The following is a 19,747-nucleotide window of genomic DNA, read 5'->3' as shown; positions in this document are numbered from 1 at the left end:
TGTGTAAGAACACTTGATCACGTTCGATTCGTTCTATTTACCCCCTGATTTCCGAATGTTGCCTTTCTGGTTGTTGGCTGACCGGAATATTGCGTATCCTCCAATTCCTAGCCCAAAAATCAACACAACTGAAACAGGGTGTAGTTCCAGCGGAGACCGTACCAGGTATTGCGCTTGCAGCATGTACATAGTTGGCAGGATTTACGCAGCGGATCCCCAGGCAAGATAGAAACCGAAGTGGTCATGGGCGATATCGATAGTCCGGAGATACCATTCTCCGCATTAGTAAAGGGCGCCTAGAGGTCTCGATAACAGGGACGGTCATCTTTTCAAACAGTGCTTATGGTAGTGATGGTAAAGACTAGAACTGAGAAGCAAACTGGCTATTGCGCAGGATCAGAAAAGAGAAACAAGTTCCATCAGTGGAAAACAGCTACCAATAAAGATTCAGGATGTCAGTCTAACCAATCAGAAGCAACTAAATACTGGATTCAAAATCCCGTATATTACTGTAGTCCATACTGTATTTAACAAGAGATTTGCTACATATGCATGCATCACACAGACCTAAGATTGATCTGGTCACTGAGATACACATGGCAATATTGGACGCCACGATGGATATATCAATAAATCTGTGGCCACTGGCCAGGGACAGTATGTAAGATTTTGAAAGATTCATCGATTAATGAATAATCTCATCCAAAGGTGGATCAGTCTGCGAAGTTTAGCTCAAGATTCAAGTTTTCACACCGCTTGTTTGAAAAACTACAAATCTCGACTGATTCCACTTTTTGATCTGCACTAGCTATGTATCTACTGTAGTCCCTTCCCTGGCCTTAGAGGATGATCTCCCGATAAAATACCATATTTTGGACCCGCTTGAATCCCAGTTACCAGATCTATCTTACCGCTCTATGATGAATAGTAGACCCGCTGTCAAGTACGGGAAATCAAATTTTCAATTAAGCAACGCTATGCAGTGCACTGTGGAGTTATTGTATTTTTTGGCCAGAGAGGTTACAACTATACATGTATAGCGCATGATTTAACATATGACTGTACCTAGATCGAAGCAATAAACTGAATCAGGGTCTGACGTGAAGTCCATGTGACCCTTCTTAGGATTATATTAACCTTGTTAGAATCCTCCCTTTTGTCTCTGGTCCTTTCATACACTTAAACTTCTACCTCCGTTTCCGACCATGCGTTTCGAGCTTCCACTGCTCACGCTGTTAATTGCAGGATGTGAGGTTATAGCTAGTCCTCTGCTTGCACGTAGCGCCTGCTCAAAAGGAGCACTCGCATGCTGTGAAGGCGAAGCCTCCAATGGCCAAATTGATAGCAGTTTCTGTCAATTTAACGATGACCAAAGTCAATGTTACGGGATATCTGCATGTTGCCAAGGCTCTGAGGAGAGTCTAATCAGCTGCTAATTAGTAGAGGAAGATACCTAACGCTCTAGTAGGGCCAAATCAACACGGACGTCTTTTGCGATGTCATCTCTTGATTTTGTTCCGATACTTATCAGCCTTGTCGGGTAACATGGTCATTTCTCCATATTAATATCGCATTTGACCAAGATTTGGTCTCTATTTAGTGTACTTCCTACCCACAGATTGCAGAGCTACGTAAGGGATTGAGGACTGAGAGCCGAGGAGTAAATCGAAACGTTTGCACCGCAAACGCGAATTATCCTCGATTCCCATTTTGAGAGGAGACTGAGGCCACATTGCTCTGAATATCTTGAAGATTCAGTTTTGGTGCCCAGGACCCACTATGTTCTGGAATCTATCTTTTTTCTCGCCTGATCAAATGAACTCCCTGACTTGTAGATCCATAATAGCTGGGTAGCCATCTGATATCCAAGTTCAACCTGTGATCATCATACTGTGTCGATCTGTTCCAAAGAGGAACTTAAAGCGCCAGAAACAAGGTCGACGGCGTCTGTTGAGGCATAAGCTTCCGGGAAACATGCCTTTCATATCAAATGGGAATGAGTGAAGGGCATACTATCAGACCCTTCGCCGATTCTACCGTTGATTGGCCCATCGCTCTATACTCTTTACAAGTTTGTCATTACACATCAAGATATCAGTCCACGAAACCTGATCTTAAATCAACATGAAAATATGTGGTTGGTTGACAGGGCATATTCTGGGGCATATCCTCCTGGCTTTTAAAGTGTAGCATTGTTAATCCAACCGTCTTTCACTGATTTTAACGAAGCGGTATTATCCCTTATTCCACGTCACCGTGAGGAAGAAAGGCAACTTTTTCCATTGGATATAGGTTAACCACCGCGGCATTGGCATAATGGAGGCTAAAATGGAACCTTGGGCGCAAGTTTTTTGCACTCGTGGCGACGAAAATAGTTTGCTGGGGAATTTTCAGTTGGAAAACGATGATTATAAACTTTACCTCTTCGAAGAGGTCAAGTTCCTCGCGCACTCCGATATATGCTCATGATTTCAACTGACCCGGATATATATTTCGACAAAAAGAAAATGAATTATCGGCAAAACCACATTTGAGAAATATATATAGCACTCAAAAGGAATTATTTCCATTGAGGAAAAGGGTCCATTAAAGGGTTCTGCTCAGCGAAATTGACAAACGCTAAGATAAGTAGACAACAAGCTTCCAGTTTGGCATGAACAAAGTGAGATCTCCTGTTGGCCAAGAGACGACCGTATGAGTCAGGGTCATAAATTTAAAATCTGCGAATTCTTACACAGCACCAAGTGGTCGAGCGGTAACTCGGCTAATGTCTTCCTTGGTCTAGTGGTCATGATTTCCGCTTGTCATTAACACCGATAAGCGCGGGAGACCGGGGTTCGATTCCCCGAGGGAGAGTTTCTTTTTGTCCCTCTTTTTTGGGGAGGGGGCGCGTTGGGGGGCATTTCCTCGCTTGCCTTATCTTTTATTGTCCATTTTTGTCGTTCCCATATATGTACTGCCTGCCCATCTTCTAGAATTGAAACACCTCTGAATTGCCTGTCAATTTCAAACTGCGATCCGAAATGAACAAGGGTATCCAGAGTGGATGGTGAATGAGGCACTCAAACAAAAGGCAAACCGACGCCGGGGTTTGGCAAACAAAGACCGATTCTAGCATTGATGACATCACGATTAAATGCAAATTGTTTGCACCGTTATGGTCGACGGCTGAGGCAGTGGCCTTTGGTTGGGATATTTCCAAATCAGGCAGGCACTCCCTGCCATCAATCTCAAACCCTCACTATACCCATGAGTCCACATCAATCCTTCCCCAACAACGTAGCTACTCTCCTGAGACCTTTTTGGCATACACTTGCAGGCCATCAAAACCTCTTCCAAGTCCACACATTCTCCAGCATCACATTCCTTTTGGGGACGGGTAGTCCCTCAAGCTGCCATGGCGTTCTGGGTTGGCTGGGCGTTGTGGGAGCAGTTGAGCTTTGTATGTCGCCTGACGCCTGACTCCTTGGACTTCGTCTGCATGCTGACATTTGTTATGAAAAAGGTCCTGGCCCTTTTGATTGTGCGACAAGACCCGCTACTACGAAGAGATGGAGGGCAGACAGCTGACGGGGATACAGGTTGTTGTATTCATATATGCCTCTTTTGTTCTCGCATTCAACACCTGGATGACCCGCCGATATGCCAATGCCGAGTCGCGTCAGAAGGACCCAGAGGCAGAGCTTTACCCCATGCTATCGAAAGACGATGTGCCGTTTGGTGCCAAGGCTCTTGAACGAGGCGTGCAGGTCGAGGGCATCTGGGTCTCTAAAAACAACACTCCGCATTCGAGCACTGTCCATCCAGAAACCCCAATTACAGACCAACCACTCAGCCCTGACCTGAGAAAGTCCCCAGTTGCCCCCCCCTTTCCGGCCTCTCTGATGGCCATGGAGAGCGCAAAAAGAGAGAACCCTCTACGGGCAGATACTCCAAATACATTGAGTACCGAGGCAAGCCTTGTCACAGCTGACAAGTACGAAGAGAAACTTCATACCCCCGCTGAAGTCTACACTCCTCCGATGTCGTCCGAGGCCCCGAGCTTGCCCAGTACCTTCAACCGCCACAGCGAGGGCTTCGTTGGCGACAAGAAGAACCAGAAGCGTGCCAGTTTTCATTCCCGAATCTGGCATGCTGGCCACATCTTCGACACCAAGCCAGTGGCAAGTAACCGTGACCGAGATGAGTTGGGTTTAGCCCAAGCTGGCAATGTACCTGTTGCCCATTCACTAGACGAGCGGCGCCGGGCTTCACGGATCTCCAGTAAGTGCAAACCGCAGCCGGTACTAAGTCACTGGTCTAGTTGACCAACTCTGCAATCACAGGAGTTCTTCGCAAGCGGTCCTCCGAGGAGTTCCGACGAAAGATGAGCGCCATCTTCAACGAGCGAATCCACATGAACGAGCCGTCTGAGCGACTTGAGATTGATCCGATGTTTCAGAACACCCAAAGCCGAAACAAACGGAAGTCGATCCTCACGTAATCTCGTTCGTGGGACCATTGAGTTGCAGAGGATCAGAGCCGAGAGAAAAACGGGCGGGTTGAGGTTCTAGTTGTCATTCACGACATGATGGTTACTACCGGGAGATTTTGAGTGCATTATTGTTTTCGAGCGAAGGATGATGAAATTGCCTTGGGATCATGGTGGGCTGGAACGGAATGCTTTTGTTATACGTCATTTTCTGAGCGAGGTCGGTCATTAAGAAGTCTGGAGATTCGGGAAACACTCAGTAGATACTGAAATGCAAGCAGACATGTATTTATTATACCCCTGAAGATTAGCATTAGCACTGCCGTTCTTTGGAATGTCCCAATAATTAGCTTTCCGTATCAGACTTATCCTCATAGTTGTTTATGATTGTGTTGTCTCGAGCAACAGGCATCCCACTACTGCTTAGCCTGCTGTTGCCTGGTCCCTTTCAGTCGATGGGTGCCACGTGACCGCGCGACAGCCTCGACGCGTCTGGCACGAAGTCAAATGTTGACTTGTTGGAATAACACGGGTTTTGCCACAAACAAATCCAATTTGCAAGCCAGAGATTCCAGTGACTCATTACCTCCAAACCTTTGCTTCTTCGCCTTTCTGATTATCGGAAAGCACGGGAGCTGTGAGGGCCGTCATATCGAAACCGAACGCGTGCTGTCGTGTTGACAGAACCTCGCAAATCAAGACATTGCTTCGAAGAGCCTTGCGCTGCTAAAGGAAGACCGTTTCACTTGGAAATATGACCGCCGACACAGAGACCCAAGGCGAGTATGATGATGGTGGTTTGACTGGTCCTGGGGCTCCCACCCCGCTCTCTGCTCTGGAGGTGAGTAAGACCGAGATGTGAACTTGAACTACGGGCTTGATTTGGTATGGAGGGCTAATCTCACATCGCAGGGTATGGCCGGCTTGACTGCTCGAGATATCAAGTTGTTCCTGGATGCCGGATACCACACTGTCGAGCGAATTGCTTTCACGTACGTGTCGAGTCTTTCCTCCGCTCCTGCAGCCATTGCAACCGCATCAACAAATCCCTCATTCTTTGAATTGAAACGAGCTAACGCATGAAAAAATTACAGACCAAAGCGTCAGTTGGAGCAGATTAAGGGGATCTCAGAGCAAAAGGCTAGCAAGATCTTGGGCGAGGGTGAGTCACTGTCTGTGATGCTATGGGGCCCCCAACTCAGGATGAAAATGCTGACACTCTTCGTTGATTAGCCAACAAACTCGTTCCCCTTGGATTCACAACGGCCACCGAGATGCACGCCCGACGAAGTGAGCTTATCTCCATCACAACTGGATCCAAACAACTAGACACACTGCTTGGGGGTGGTATCGAAACGGGGTCAATCACGGAGATTTTTGGAGAATTCCGAACAGGAAAGAGTCAGATTTGCCATACTCTTGCAGTAACTTGCCAACTGCCCTTTGATATGGGCGGAGGCGAGGGCAAGTGTCTCTACATCGATACCGAGGGAACCTTCCGACCAGTTCGACTACTGGCAGTTGCCCAGCGATACGGGCTCGTCGGAGAGGAAGTCCTCGACAATGTGGCCTATGCTCGAGCTTACAATTCCGACCATCAGCTACAGCTGCTTAACCAGGCTTCCCAGATGATGTGTGAAACCCGATTCTCACTGCTGATCGTGGACTCGGCGACCTCGCTCTACCGTACAGACTTCAATGGACGTGGTGAGCTTGCATCACGGCAGACCCATCTGGCAAAGTTCTTGCGCACGTTGCAGCATCTTGCGGATGAGTTTGGCATCGCAGTCGTCATCACCAACCAGGTTGTCGCCCAAGTCGACGGTGGCCCCAGTGCTATGTTCAACCCCGACCCTAAGAAACCCATTGGAGGCAACATCATTGCCCATGCTAGCACAACACGGCTCAGCTTGAAGAAGGGCCGTGGTGAGACCCGTATTTGCAAGATCTATGACAGCCCTTGCCTGCCCGAAAGCGACTGTCTCTTTGCTATTAATGAGGATGGCATTGGTGATCCCAGTGAGAAGGATCTGGAGAAGGACTAAGCTCCTCCTCCAATTACTTATTCTTGACACGATGTTAGTGACGTTATGAGCCTGAATTGACCTGCTGTTTTAACCAATATCCTTCTTGTGGCTACTGTGGTAGCGAGCTATGTCTGAAATCCAGTTGTGAATTCTCTTGTTCATATGGTAGAATAATATCACTCAGCTCCAATTGTGTCCATTGAACAATCATTCTTGCCTAGACTTTCCAATACAGGTAATCGATGGTGGGGTGTTGTGTATTTTGTAGGTCCGAGGCGCTAGCAAACTGCCGTAGCTGGGTGAAAGAAGGTCGAAAGGTCGCGCGCCCGCGCCAAGACTTTGTTTTTTGAAGCTCCAGCTCTCCGCCCTGCAACCTTCCCGTCTGCCATCAGCCATGGAACTCTGAGTCGGCCCTGAATCTCGTACAGGCTTCGCAGTTGTTCACCATGGCGAAGATTTACAAAGACACAAGGGTCGACCTCCGGCCATTCTCGCCGGCCACGGTCGCCAACATCCAGGTCTCACCTCACGAGAGCGCGCCCCGTCGGACTCGCTTTTCGATCTCCTCCGCCACCGACCAGCCCGAAATTCCGATCGCGAAAGATGAAGACGAATTCGCCAGACGGTATCTTGCCACACAGGGCACAGTCTACTTCCGCAAACGCAAGCCTTACCCGAGGACCTTCGTGTGGAGGGTGGTCAATGACAACAAGGTGCTGGAGATCCAATGCGCGGACTTGACGAAAAGTGGAACTGAGCGCTTCGAATACAATGTCACCCTGCGACTGCACTTCCCAGAGCAAATTCTTCCATCTGGCGTGGCGCTGGCAGATGCGGAGGAGCATGAGATTCTCAGCGTCTTTGTCATTACGGCGTCCAAGCAGCTCCATACACTCTCACTTCGACCAGAGTTCTTCCGGAGGACAGAGTCAATCGATGACAATGTGAGCGAATGGTGCAAGACGTGCATTCCTGCACCTCTTTCTTTCTCGACCCCCCACAGACTTCACGCGAGCAGCCCGCAAGAGCTGTTCATCTCCCTTGATAACGGAGCGCTTCTGCGGTTGACCCGCCGAGCTGGAGATGATGGTAAGACCCTTGAAAAGATCTCGACAGTACTGAGATACAGGCTGACTTTGAAATTGAAACAGGCTCGCACTGGACACCCCTTACCTTCGACGAACGAACATGGGGCGCCTCCATTCGGGGCCTCGTAAAGTGGCACGCAACCTCCTCGATCAAGCACAATGGACGCAGTCTTGACTTGAATGTCGCCAATGCCATCGCTACAACCTCCGACGAGACCTACGTCTTCGCTATTTGCTTGAATCACACCTTGAAAATCTGGAACCTTGCTACGAACAAGCTTGCGGCGACAAAGGATCTTTTGGGCCGTCCAATGGACCCCGATGCGGTACCATATACCTTGAATCCTGCTGAAACCTCATTCATCCGGGTATTCAATGCAGAAAGGGCTATGGATGGTGGTCACCGGTTCTACGTCGTCACATACTCTCCATTCGAGGAAGGACGCTTTAAATTCTGGGCTGTCAAGGGTGGTTTGACGTCTGATCTTGTTATTGAGGACCTCTTTGCCGATGCAGTCTTCCGACCTGTTGACCCAGATGTGACGGGCAACATGTTCTGGAGCATTGCGGACTTCCAGGTCAAGCCGGTGGAGGAAGGAAAGGGAATGGAGTTGTGGGTATTATGGAGAAACCATGGTCTCTATCAACTTTATACCCTTCACTTTGATTTGCAAACCCTGGTGGCGGACTGGTCCAACAACTGGGTTTCAACAGCATTTGAAACTCACCGACAAGAGCCACTACCCGCGCCAACCCTTGAAGATGTCGAGGATCCGACAGAGAAGTGGCTTGCCTACCTCTTGCACCCAACTCGATACCTACCCGAAGTTCTCGAGACTGCTTTGGCGGTCTATCAGGAGGCGCTCAGGCCGTTGTCTTCAACCTCATCTGGAGTCCTGAAGAAGGATGTACCGCTGGCGGAGAGGCTTTGCTCTACCATTGCAGCGACCGTCTCCCTTCGCAAATACACCGAGGATGAGATGGACTATGCTCGATTCCGGATGGACACAGATGCCAAGTGGCGTCAATTCTGGCAAGTTGCCGAAGACCTCAACAAGCGCAGATTCGAACCTGTTTCCCTTGCTTACGACTCATTCAACGAAATGCCTTGGCTTCTTCTCTCCGATTCCTGCGCAGTGGTACGAGAGTGCAATACTGCCGAATTGCTCCTACACAACTCTAGCTCTGACCTACGCGAGGAAGCTCCCAAGATCGTGGATCGATGGAGACACCGCAATCTTCATACTGAGCTTGGCAACCTATATGAACAAGCTTCTTCATTGATGAAGGTGGCTGCGGAGTTCAGAAAGAAGTTCTCTGCGGAGCTCGATGCCGCATGCCGGGCTGCCCTCGAAGTCGAAATTTTCAGCGAACCCTCGTCATCTATTGTCGACCGCATGGATAGTTTCCGAGAGCGCTGCGAATTTGGTGACCGGATTTCCAACAAGACTTTTGAAGGTCTAGTTGCAGCGCTGAATGAGTACCTAGATGCTGAGAATTTGTCAGGGGACCCCTTCTATGCTATCATCGACACTATTCCTTCTGGGTTCAGTGCCAAGGACTCAGGACTTCTCTCCACATATTTCGGTTCTCGTGTCGCCGTGAGCGGTGCACTCGAGACAGTTGTGCTCACGCGTCAGATCCTCTATGAGTTGTTGATCTTGGTCACCTTTGTGGACGGCGAGATTGAACAGGGTGAACGCTCAAACTTCGACGCTGCCGATCTGTTTTCCACACTCATTCATTCACTCCGAGAGTACGAAATGATTTATTGGCTCATCTCGAACGTCCGGAAATGCCCGGACCGTGCCGCCAATACGGGCGCGGAGGCGTCGACCCCGGTCTTCTCTCTGAAGGAAAAGAAGTCAAACCAGAACAAAAATTTGCGGACGGCGACCATTTTGGAAGACCTCTTCGTCACAGACATCAAGCCACGTCAAGCGATTGGCGTGCCGCAGAGTTATACCCTGACTCTCGGGATCAGGGATGTCCTGGCTTGGGTTACGAGACCTGGTGAAGTGGCTTATCCGAACGCGTTGGCCTACATTCAGTGCGACCTTATTGCTAAGAACGATATTGATCTCGCATGGGACTTCCTGCGTTTCCAGGCAAGCACATCCTGGGCAACCTATGTCAAGGGCCGCCTGCATGTGGCGATGGCCGAGTTTGACATTGCAGCCATTTACTTCCGCAAGGCGGCTTATCTTCTGTGTAAGTTGAACTCCCTGGACCTGAACATGGATATTCCCCTTACTAACACTCCCTTTGTAGCTTGTGGCAAGCCCTTAGGTAACCTGCACGAAATGTCATCAACCCTCCTGGACCTTGTTTCCGTGAACTGCTTCCACAATGGTATCCCGAAGTATTACCAGCACATCCTTTCAGTCTTTGAGCAAGTACGCTCGTTCTCCCATGTCGCGGAATTTGCTAGCCTGGCGCTGCAGGCCCTCGATTCGGAGGCCTGGGCCGAGCACGACCCCGAGTACACGAGCATGCGAACCGATTTGCTCTCCCGCCTCTTCCACGCATCCATCAAGACCTGTCAGTTCGACCAGGCCTACTCCGCTCTGGCCCGGTACCAGGACCTTGCCCTACAGAGGTCCGCTCTAAGTTCTCTCATCACCAGCATTCTTGCCGTGTCTGGACCCGGCGCTGCTGGAATCAAGCAGATCCTCCGTTTCCCTACTGCGCTTGTGCCCAACATTGCTTCTCATGTTGATGAGGTTCTCGTCTCTCTTGCCCACAAGCAGATCGCTTTCACCTCGTGGACCGATATAGACAACAACGAGGTTGACGCCTCATCCACCGACTACACCCGCATCTTGCAAGCATATCGCATCGCGCGCAATGACTATCGCGGTGCTGCTGAGATTGCTTACCGGAACGTACAACGTCTGCGCAAGGCAAGAGACGCACCTTCATCCGCTCTTGTCCGCACAAGCAGGAGAGAAGTCGAGGTCACCGGTGTACCCGAAGATGACCTTGAGAGTAAGGAGATCCGCCACGAGCTACTGTCGCTGATCAACCTGCTCGCCTCCGTTGACAAGGGCGAAGCCTACATTCTTGTCGAAACTGGCCCACTCGCATCATTCTCTGCAGGCACGCCATCTCCACAGCAAAATCGCCGACAGGCAGATGATGACGGCAACGTCTTCATGGAAGATGCGGATGTGGCATCCCCCACTCCCTTTGAAGCTAGACGCAGATCCTCAAGCGGAGCCTCAATCAGACCCACCGTTCGCAGAGACAGTCGCTCCTCAATCAGCGGCAGACGCCCCAGCGTATCCTTCAAACCTCAAGTCGAGCCCCCCAAGAAAGGGTCATTGTTACCCTCGACCACCTTCGTCGCGAGTATCAATCCGAGCTCGACCGTGTCAGCCGTATAGAGCGCGGTGACTGGGAGTTTGGCCTTTTGGGGCGATGAAGACGAGGAAGTCGATAATGATGACACGATGGTTCTGTCATAGCGTTGACGGGGACCGCTAGGAGATTCTTTCCCATTTGTACTCTCTTTTCCTTTTTTGTCTTTTCGTGGCGGGAGGTCGAGGAGGAGTTTAGCGGGCATCATGCCTGATTAGTTTTTTGATCTTTTCTTCCATAGGGTAGTCTCATCTATACGGATGTGGTGCAAAATAGGATCTGGACTGTTTTCCCATCTTAGTTTTCTGTCTTGCCTGCCTAAATTTTTAAATATTTTACGCTAATGATTGAAGTATTCCTGCACCTACTGGTCTCCTAGGAGTCCTACCCAATAGGTAGCTCGGAGGTATTCGCCAAACCTTTTGGGTTAATTCCATCGAATGGAGATCCATCGAATGGAGATCCATCGAATGGAGATCCATCGAATGGAGATCCATTCCCATTTAGGTAGAGGCTGGTCGAGACTCGAGGCGGAATGCTAGTCTGTAGCCCTACGTCGGTAAGTAGCAGGGCTAGCCCATGTCTATCAAAATGCCATTTTCGCATTAGACATAAAAGTACATACGTTTAGACTGCTTCAATGGTACCCTGGTCCCTGGTGTTTGATAACCTGTGGGTCGATCCACTTAGATCGATTCCATGTGGTCTCAGTGGTAATGTGGTTGTGATGAGCCTGCATCCATGGTTCTGGTGCAAGATATATATCCCGGTGGTTCGGCAATACAGCTGAAGGCAGAGTGCCGAGTCCCCAAGCAACCAACATATTCTAGTTGAATGACCAGATAGTCAAAGAAACAAAAGCCTATAGGTAGAGGAGTCATCTTAATTCAACAACGAGAGAATTAATTTTTTTTCGACAGCTTTCTTGGCCAGCAGACTGAAAGCCTCATCCGTTGAAATTTGAAAATTGCAACCAAAAATTCCAAGACTACATCCACGTTGAGCTTAGACGTTTAGGAGATAGAACTTGAGTCGAATAATTTATTTGACATTCAAATTACTCCTTTGATTATCATTAAGAGTAAGAGGGCATGAGCATAATTATGCCTAATACAACGACAAACCACCCAATTCTATCCATCCGCCGTAGGTACGGCCCAAGTAAAAAATCAATAGGAGTCAAGGAGAGTAAGAAGTAACCAGACTTGCAACTGGGATGAACGAGAGTCAAGAAAAGGATCAAAATGATAGAAATCAAAAATAAGAGCATATAATCAAAAAGGCCTGGCAAACAAAATTCGTATGTTGAAGTCGATATGTACCATGAAGGATTGGAATTCGATAAGCGCGCCAGGGCAAACTTGGCCTTGGTCAATCAATGCCAAATGCTCAAACTGTGCAATGCAATGGGATAAAAGAGAGTAGACAGAAACAAAATAAACACAAGCCGAGGACGACTATCATTGGATCTACTTATTATGTGTCCTCGGTCGTAATAGAGCTGGCATATAGTCGACCGAAATGCGATTTCGGATCTGTGAGCAACGCGTATGGCTCTCCGGTCTCGACGATCCGGCCGGCATCTAGCACCACAACGCGGTCATAGTCGAGGATAGTGTCGAGCTTGTGCGCGACCGCGATGATGGTGTGGTTGCAGAACTTCTCGCGAATAACGCGTTGCATGATATCATCTGTTTTGGTGTCGATGCTGTTTGAAATTGACTTGTTAGTAAATTTCTTGGGTACCTGATGTGGCGTTGTTGTAAGGCTGCAAGGGGTGATCAAGGTACGTGTGCTCGACTCGTCGTCTCTTGGGTAGCGCGCCGTATAGTCGATCCGAGCGTAATGTGGCGCTCGGATCAGGCCGCTTATGCAGGGGGAGTGACAGGAGTGAAAAAAGAAAACAAGAAAAAAAATTCCGAAAAAAAGAAACAAGGTAGAGATGAGTCGATGCGAGGGAACCACGTCAGGGGGAAGATCAACAAATGGGATTTGTACTCACTTGCTGGTCGCCTCGTCGAGGATCAGGATGTTGCCCTGGCGAAGGAGCGCGCGGGCAAGACAGAATAGTTGTTTTTGCCCATGTGACAGGTAGATCTCATCCATGTCCGAGTCGAGGTCGCCCTTTTCGAGGATCACAGGGAGAAGTTGTACGCTCTTGAGCGCGTTGCGAATGTCTCGGTCGGTGCGCGAGCCTGTGGGGTCGGCATTGAGGCGAACACTGCCCTTGAAAAGCAGTGAGTCTTGCGAGACTCCGTTGATGCGTGAGCGTATTTCGCGACGAGGGAGGCTGGTGATGTCAACGCCGTCTACGGTGATAATGCCGCTTGTTAGTTCGATCATCCGGAAGAGGCTCATGATCATAGACGTTTTGCCGCTATAGTTTTGGTATAGTTAGGATGAGACAAATCGTGACTAATAGTGAGTAGAGGCTTCTTACCTTCCAGTTCGTCCACAAATTCCAACTTTCTCTCCTGCGGCGACGGATAGCGATACGTCATTAAGGACAGGCTCCGAGGGTCTAGATGAGCTGTTAGCATGATCGGATCTGACGAGAAAATTATGATGGAAAGCGTACCTGTAAGCCGCAGATACCGAATGGAAAGACACTGCTCCATTCGATGGCCAGTCGGGAGGGATATCACCGTCCTCTCCAGGCTGATCCTCGGAATCGACATTCTGAGTGAACTCTTTCACACGCATAATAGAGCCAATGTGGGTCTCCAAGTTGGTCCAGAAGGTCACCATCAGCTTGATGCTTTGACTGAACTGGATGACGTTGAGCAGGGCAACACCAACGGATCCAGCGCCTAGACTGGTTCCACGGAGGACAACCACCAAAACAATCAGCAGCACCGCAATACCGGCAACGACAAGATCCAAAGATAGTGTCAACCAGCGCTGGATCGCAAACATGAAGTAGAACGGCCGTTGCGAGTAATCCAGGAGCTCGATGTTTTTCATCTCCATGCCATGCTGCCAGCCAAAGGCTCGAAGTGTAACCAGGCCCTGCAGACAATCGGTGAAATGGGAGTACAAAGGCGCCTTAGCCTCAAGATCCAAGTAACGCAATTGCCGAGAAGTGCGCAGATACATCTTCTGGATGAGAAACAGAAGTCCAAGGACGAAGGGGAACGAGATCGCAGCATATTTAGAGCCGACGCCAATAAGGGCCATCTGAGCAAGACAGAGGAAGAAAGTGGCGACCGTATTGATGGCAGCAATCGGAAGTTCCATGTCGATCAGTTGCAGGTCCTGGCTGAATCGGTTGAGAATATTACCACTATCTGTTGTTGAGAAGAACAGCATCGGTGCGCTGAGAACAGTCTTCAACAACTTGCGGTGGAAGCTTTCACCAGACTTGGGAACCATGGTAATGATCATTTGCCAGCAGCCCACAATCAAAGCAATCATGGCGACACAGCCGAGCATAACGTAGATACCAAGGTAGAACCCAATGTGTTGCTTGGGCTCTGCAGTGTCGGAGTTGGCCCACCACTTCAGCCAGATGCTGGGGAACGAGATGCAGAAGACAAAGATGGCCATGGCAACCATGAAGACAAAAGCAGGTAGCCACCCAATTGCGTCGATGTAGTAAGTATAGATGGATAGATCGCCTCCACTGTCACGATGCTCAGGCTCAGGGATGATGGCCTCCTTCTCCTTCTCAACAGAGTCGACAGTGCTATAGCTCGGGGACGCGGAGAACCTCTTGGGCTTGTAGTCCCAGTCCGGTGCACCCAAGTCAAAGCTGGAGACGTATCCACCGGACTTGTTGAGTGCGCTGAAGCTGCCTTGCTCAGAGATGCGACCGGTCTTGTCCAATACAACGATGTGATCAGCATAGGGCAGACGCTTGACAGAAGATGAAGCGACGATCACAGAAGTACCGATCTCTCTCAAGAGACCCATGTTTCCGAACAGATGGTGGAAAATGTGACTCTCAGTCATGGCGTCAAGACCACTAAGAGCGTCATCCAAAATAATAATCTTTCTTCGGGCATAGACCGCACGGGCAAGCGCAATACGTTGGCTTTGGCCACCACTGAGAGCAACACCTTTGCTTCCAATGACACTTCGGTCACCACGAGGGAATTGTGAGAGATCTTCTTCCAGCGCACATGCTTGGATGACGGATGAGTACCACTTTGGATCGTATTCTGACATGGAGACAATACTGTCCTTGATAGTGCCGTTCATGTGCCAGGGCGTCTGGTCGCAGAAGGCCACGCTTGATGAAGTCAATTCCACCTTGCCTTCTTTACAACGGATCTCTCCCAGAAGGGCTTTCAGAAGCGTTGATTTACCACAGCCAGAAGGCCCAATGAGGATAGTGAAGCTGCCACGAGGAAGAGTCAAGTTAATGTCCTTCAAAATAGCCTCCTTTTCAGCATCCCATCCGAAGGTGGCATTTTGGATTATAGCGGCATTAGACGAGAAGGAAGAAGTGGAGCCGCGCTTCAAGGACTCAACTGAGCCGGAGTTGCTTGAAACCAAATCCAGATCACCAGATTTGGAAAGGAGCTTGGCATCGCCAAGATCTTCGAGAGATGGGATTTGAGGAGTATTGCGTCGCTGGTCAGAATGATCCTCCTTGTCGAGGAACTCCTGGATTCGAGCGAATGATCCAACTGAGCCTGCAAACGACATCAAGGCCATGACAAGCGTAAGAAGGGGATCAGACAGGAGTGAAAAGAGCGATAAGGAGGTGAAAACTCGAGAAACATTCAATGTAGAATCCGAGATGGCAACATACACGGCAAAGGTGAAGATCGGGGCGAAGATGCGAGTCAACCACGCGAAGCCCATGTTGTACACCAAAAGAGTACGGAACTTCTTCGAGATCTCCAGCTCGTCAATGCGAAGGCCGTGTACAAATTTCATGAATGAATCCTGCAGGCCGAGCATCTTGACGCCTTTGATGGAACCCAACATGCCCGAAGTAGACGAAATGCGCCGTTCGATGGCTTCGAGCCACTTGGCTTGTCGAGATACCACGAAAGACATTCCAATGAGAGATCCGACTAGTGCCACCAGAGCGACACAGACTGGAACAATGCAAGAAATTCCAAGTTGTCGCTCTAGCAGATAAATAGCCAGACCAATCTCAGCGGAGTTGGCCCAAATCTCGTGCATGGTCTGCCAGCCCTGAGTAATTCGTTCCACATCAGCGCTCATCAAAGTGAGAGAGCTGGCTGGGTCAGCTTCGTTGAGGTTCAGGCTGCTAGCTTTCTTGTAAAGCATCGTGACAAGGATACCACGGACCATGGTGATGCCTCGATACGTGTTGTGTTGGTATTGACCCATAGAGACCTTTTCATACTGTTAAGAACTGTCTATGAAGTGTTCGGACAGATAATACTCACAGCTAAGCCAGTGTAGACCAAGACGTAGGCGCCGATGAGCCCATATCCAACATTGTTGGTGGCGTTGTTCAAGGGCTCATCAAAGAAAGAGAGTGATCGAGCCAGAAGCAATGGCTGACAGAAGTTGAAAGCAACGACACATGCGCGAGCCGGAACAGCTGCCAAAAGGGGCGACTTGGCAGCCTTGAACGATTCGAATTGCAAGGTGTTTGGAGATTTGGATTTCACTGGAGACGGTTAGCCCACTTTGAATGATGAAATGTATCGATAGTCATATTGTCATTACCTTTGCTCCATCTCTCCTCAAACATAGCCAGAAGTCTCTCGGAGCTCAACTCCTTGTCCAGAACGAAAAGGTCTTCCACAGAAAGAATGTTGCTGAAGCCGTTCTTGAAGAGCGGGTTCAACCACCAAAAGAGCGATCGGTTGTAGAAGCCAGCTGTAGCTTCTGGTGGGTAACCGGCAAACTCAGTCTTCAGAATATGACGCTTCTCAATAGCTTCCAGAATTCCAAGAAGCAATTTGCATCCTACCGCAACGGTAGTGACAATTGCGATGACTTCATTAAACCCATCCGCAGCCCTGAGCCATAGCGTTCTGGCCCGCGCGATATCGAAAAGCAGACTGCAGAGCAGGTACGTATTTAAAATGAATGATGGTCGGACAGACCGCGTGTGCTCCGCATAAGAGAGAGTGCAGAGCATCAACGCCCCAACGGTGAGCACAGCATTAGTCGCAATGGAAGCTTTGCTTTTATCGGCGGTGGGCAAAGCCCACAGGACGGTTTGCGCAATTCCGAGTCCAACAAAAAACACCCAAGCGGCCTGCGACAAAGATCTCGTTAGAAATGCAATAAATCTCTAGATTGACCGCCACAAAGTTTGTAGGCGTTATAGTCTCAACCGGAATCAACAAGAGGCCGACTTACAAGTTTGATTGGAAGCAACCATGAGCCCACAACTTTACGTCGTTTCTGCGAAAGCTGCCATACTCGCAATGGAACCAGAATTGAGATCAATGCGATGGGAAGAAGACTGAGGATGGCCTCCTCGAACAAAAGCGAAAAGTCAAATCCCCCGCGACATGAACCCGCATCCACGCGCATTGTGTTGTCTAGATCGCGGCACGAAGGCCTCGAAGAACTAGAGGTGGCCATGACTATACCCTCCAGCTACCATCAATGCAGTCAAGAAGATGGGGGTTGGAGAGAAAGTAGTCAAAAAAGAGGGCCACGAATGTCGAGTAGTTAGATTAGTAGGATGGATGTTGGGTTGGAGAGATCATGACATTAGGGGGGTGAACTCGGGGAATCTTGGGGTCAAGATTTGATTCATCCAAAAAGGTGCTTTCTTAGGCACGGCATATGTACATAGGGACGGGCCAAGGTGCCAGGTCTTTGCTAGTACGCATCCCTCTGTGCAGGAGGAGCTTACTACTGCATCCAGGAGAATGGGTATACCTACGCTCCTGAGCTCCTATGGACCTTTCATCTCCCCTCCGCTCCTGTCTCGTCCTGGGTACCACTGGGTCCCTGCAAGCAAGTGGGCTTGTCCAGATGCAACCCTCTTACAATGTTGTTACTGGGCATGCCCTATGAGAGTCTCGAGGGTCTGGTCCCTCTGGTCGAAATCCGTGCCACCGATGGCATGGTTCCTACTTCTAATTTCCTTTTTTTACAATGGTGTAGTGCGTAATTCCATGTTATTTTCGCAGAAAACACCCGAGTGGGTAACCATTGGGTGTTTTTCTCATGCTAAATCATTCAAAGAACCAAGGTACTACTTTGATTTTATTTTTTTACCTTGATTTTATTTTTCCCATCTTGATTTTTTTTATATCATTTCGGGCAGCTAGTTCTGACCTTTCCCCTTTAGGGATGTGGGGGATGTAGCACCCTCAATAGAGCTTCGCCCCCTGGAGTCAAGTGAAAGCCCTCGCGACGCACCAGAGCGGATCGATCGACCGACCAACACGAGGGACAGACTGTGTAACATTACAGGGACAAATATACATAGAACAGAGCCAATGGCCTTAAAACGACTGTAAAGACGGTGAAATCTTTTTTTTCTACTTTAATTCTATTCTCCCTTTCGGGTTTACCCCCCAGGACCTACTGCTCCTCAGGCTCAAATGAGAACCTACCTTCATGCGAGGGCGCCTCCCATCTGTATGATGGAGGATCCCTGGGAAATGACTCTTGAAAGATGACTGCTGACGCGAATTTTTTTGAAACACTGCAGCTGACGGAAAATGATTCTTTTGTGAACCTTCCTTGACCGCATGGACTTGGAAGGGGAAGTCAGATAGAATGATGCCCAAGGCCATGGATCTGGCTGTCTGGCTGTACAACCGGTGAGAGACTTAGAGCTCATCTGAGATGGATATATCTTAGACTGCACAACGACAACTTCAGCCCTCGGGTAACTCGCAGACACGACATCTTGGACATGTAGGTCTCTCCTTGAAGGATAGTCTGGATAGGGTGGCATGTACGATATATTCTGGTAGTAATATGTTTGTTGAGAAACAACATTCCCGGCCAATGTCAGACTAGAATAATCATTGGCCTGTGGTAGTTTGCGGATACTGTCGTTATGTTGACGTCGGCCTCGCCTTCTACCATGCCTTCGTGCACAAATGAACTATACTTTAGTAGTGTATGCCCTCGGATCGTGTCCGGGCGCGTCTCCACTGGCCATCTCCACCTGTCATGTCCGGGTTTTGCTTTTGTCGCGACGGGAGAACTGACCACTATTTACTGGTTTTCATCCTCGAAGATTGGAGCCTCGTTGTGGGTTTTGCTATTTTAGTGTGAATATCGATGGATATAGCTCAATCGAAATGTTTTGCTGCTCGGCCACGGATCAACTCCTACTAGTCCAAATGCCTCCGGACAAGACCGTCGGACGAAAATTAAACCTGATCCATTTCAATGTCAACCGGCATGACGAGCGCCATGATTTCCTGACGACGTGGGAGGTTCCCCGTGGCAGTTCCCCGTGGAAAGTCAGCCCGCTGTGCATGTTCCAGGGCCTGTACCTACAGCAACCGTGCCGGAAGCAACCTGGCAAAGCGAGGGTTATGCAGCATGACCAGGATGAGCCGGTTTTTCTCGACAAGCAGCGAGGTTGATGGAGTGGCGAGGCTGGAAGTGGGTGCAGCTTCGTACTTTTTTTTTCATCCCAGAGGCCCAGAAAAAGACCCACCAGACACAGGAAATTCCAAATCTGCAATCCACAGCTTGCCCCTGACCCAGATTTTCTGATACCCTTTGAACAATGGAACAATATAAAGAAGGCTCTTGACCTATTTACCGAGTCCGCGAACAAGTTCATCTAATCAATAGCCGATAGCTTTAGCTCGGGTCGCGAACCGAGCGATAGATAGATCGGAGATGACCTGTCATGCTGGCGTGCCTCAGTCGATCATCATAAC

The 19,747-nt window shown here is 49.3% G+C and overlaps 5 protein-coding genes across 5 annotated transcripts; 4 read left to right on the top strand and 1 right to left on the bottom strand.

The window, feature by feature from the left end:
- Positions 1-3,397: 3,397 nt before the first annotated feature.
- On the top strand, positions 3,398-4,483 carry N7473_011902 (uncharacterized protein; the record flags this gene model as incomplete). Its single annotated transcript, XM_057157841.1, has 4 exons — positions 3,398-3,442; positions 3,506-3,523; positions 3,582-4,263; positions 4,326-4,483. The coding sequence occupies 4 exons, from the start codon at positions 3,398-3,400 to the stop codon at positions 4,481-4,483; spliced, it is 903 nt and encodes a 300-aa protein (XP_057003691.1).
- A 742-nt stretch (positions 4,484-5,225) lies between these two features.
- Positions 5,226-6,516, top strand: N7473_011901 (recombinase RAD51; the record flags this gene model as incomplete). The annotated part of the gene is made up of 4 exons (XM_057157840.1): positions 5,226-5,312; positions 5,384-5,463; positions 5,566-5,633; positions 5,705-6,516. The coding sequence occupies 4 exons, from the start codon at positions 5,226-5,228 to the stop codon at positions 6,514-6,516; spliced, it is 1,047 nt and encodes a 348-aa protein (XP_057003690.1).
- Positions 6,517-6,891: 375 nt separating this feature from the next.
- Positions 6,892-11,246, top strand: N7473_011900 (nucleoporin Nup120/160). Its single transcript, XM_057157839.1, has 3 exons — positions 6,892-7,587; positions 7,650-9,797; positions 9,858-11,246. The coding sequence occupies exons 1-3, from the start codon at positions 6,945-6,947 to the stop codon at positions 10,970-10,972; spliced, it is 3,906 nt and encodes a 1,301-aa protein (XP_057003689.1). The 5' UTR covers positions 6,892-6,944; the 3' UTR covers positions 10,973-11,246.
- Positions 11,247-11,889: 643 nt separating this feature from the next.
- On the bottom strand, positions 11,890-17,628 carry abcB (uncharacterized protein). The gene is made up of 7 exons (XM_057157838.1): positions 17,241-17,628; positions 16,599-17,136; positions 16,313-16,539; positions 13,525-16,259; positions 13,387-13,467; positions 12,949-13,323; positions 11,890-12,654 (listed from the first exon to the last, which is right to left on the bottom strand). Exons 1-7 carry the CDS (start codon positions 17,466-17,468, stop codon positions 12,423-12,425), a joined length of 4,416 nt encoding a protein of 1,471 aa, XP_057003688.1. The 5' UTR covers positions 17,469-17,628; the 3' UTR covers positions 11,890-12,422.
- Positions 17,629-19,195: 1,567 nt separating this feature from the next.
- N7473_011898 (uncharacterized protein) lies at positions 19,196-19,444 on the top strand (the record flags this gene model as incomplete). Its single annotated transcript, XM_057157837.1, has 1 exon — positions 19,196-19,444. One exon carries the CDS (start codon positions 19,196-19,198, stop codon positions 19,442-19,444), a length of 249 nt encoding a protein of 82 aa, XP_057003687.1.
- Between the last annotated feature and the right edge of the window lie 303 nt (positions 19,445-19,747).

Source organism: Penicillium subrubescens (assembly GCF_028828155.1).
Source record: "Penicillium subrubescens strain IBT 31985 chromosome Unknown utg000010l_segment0_segment0, whole genome shotgun sequence".
NCBI lineage: Eukaryota > Fungi > Ascomycota > Eurotiomycetes > Eurotiales > Aspergillaceae > Penicillium > Penicillium subrubescens.
This window is presented reverse-complemented; position numbering and strand designations above follow the sequence as displayed.

Coding starts and splice junctions, on each gene's coding strand:
- N7473_011900 (XM_057157839.1), top strand. CDS start 6,945: ATGGCGAAGATTTACAAAGACACAAGGGTCGACCTCCGGCCATTCTCG. Junction 7,588..7,649: donor CCGCCGAGCTGGAGATGATG/GTAAGACCCTTG, acceptor AAATTGAAACAG/GCTCGCACTGGACACCCCTT. Junction 9,798..9,857: donor CAAGGCGGCTTATCTTCTGT/GTAAGTTGAACT, acceptor CTCCCTTTGTAG/CTTGTGGCAAGCCCTTAGGT.
- abcB (XM_057157838.1), bottom strand. CDS start 17,468: ATGGCCACCTCTAGTTCTTCGAGGCCTTCGTGCCGCGATCTAGACAAC. Junction 17,137..17,240: donor GGTTGCTTCCAATCAAACTT/GTAAGTCGGCCT, acceptor TCTTTGTCGCAG/GCCGCTTGGGTGTTTTTTGT. Junction 16,260..16,312: donor TGGTCTACACTGGCTTAGCT/GTGAGTATTATC, acceptor CAGTATGAAAAG/GTCTCTATGGGTCAATACCA.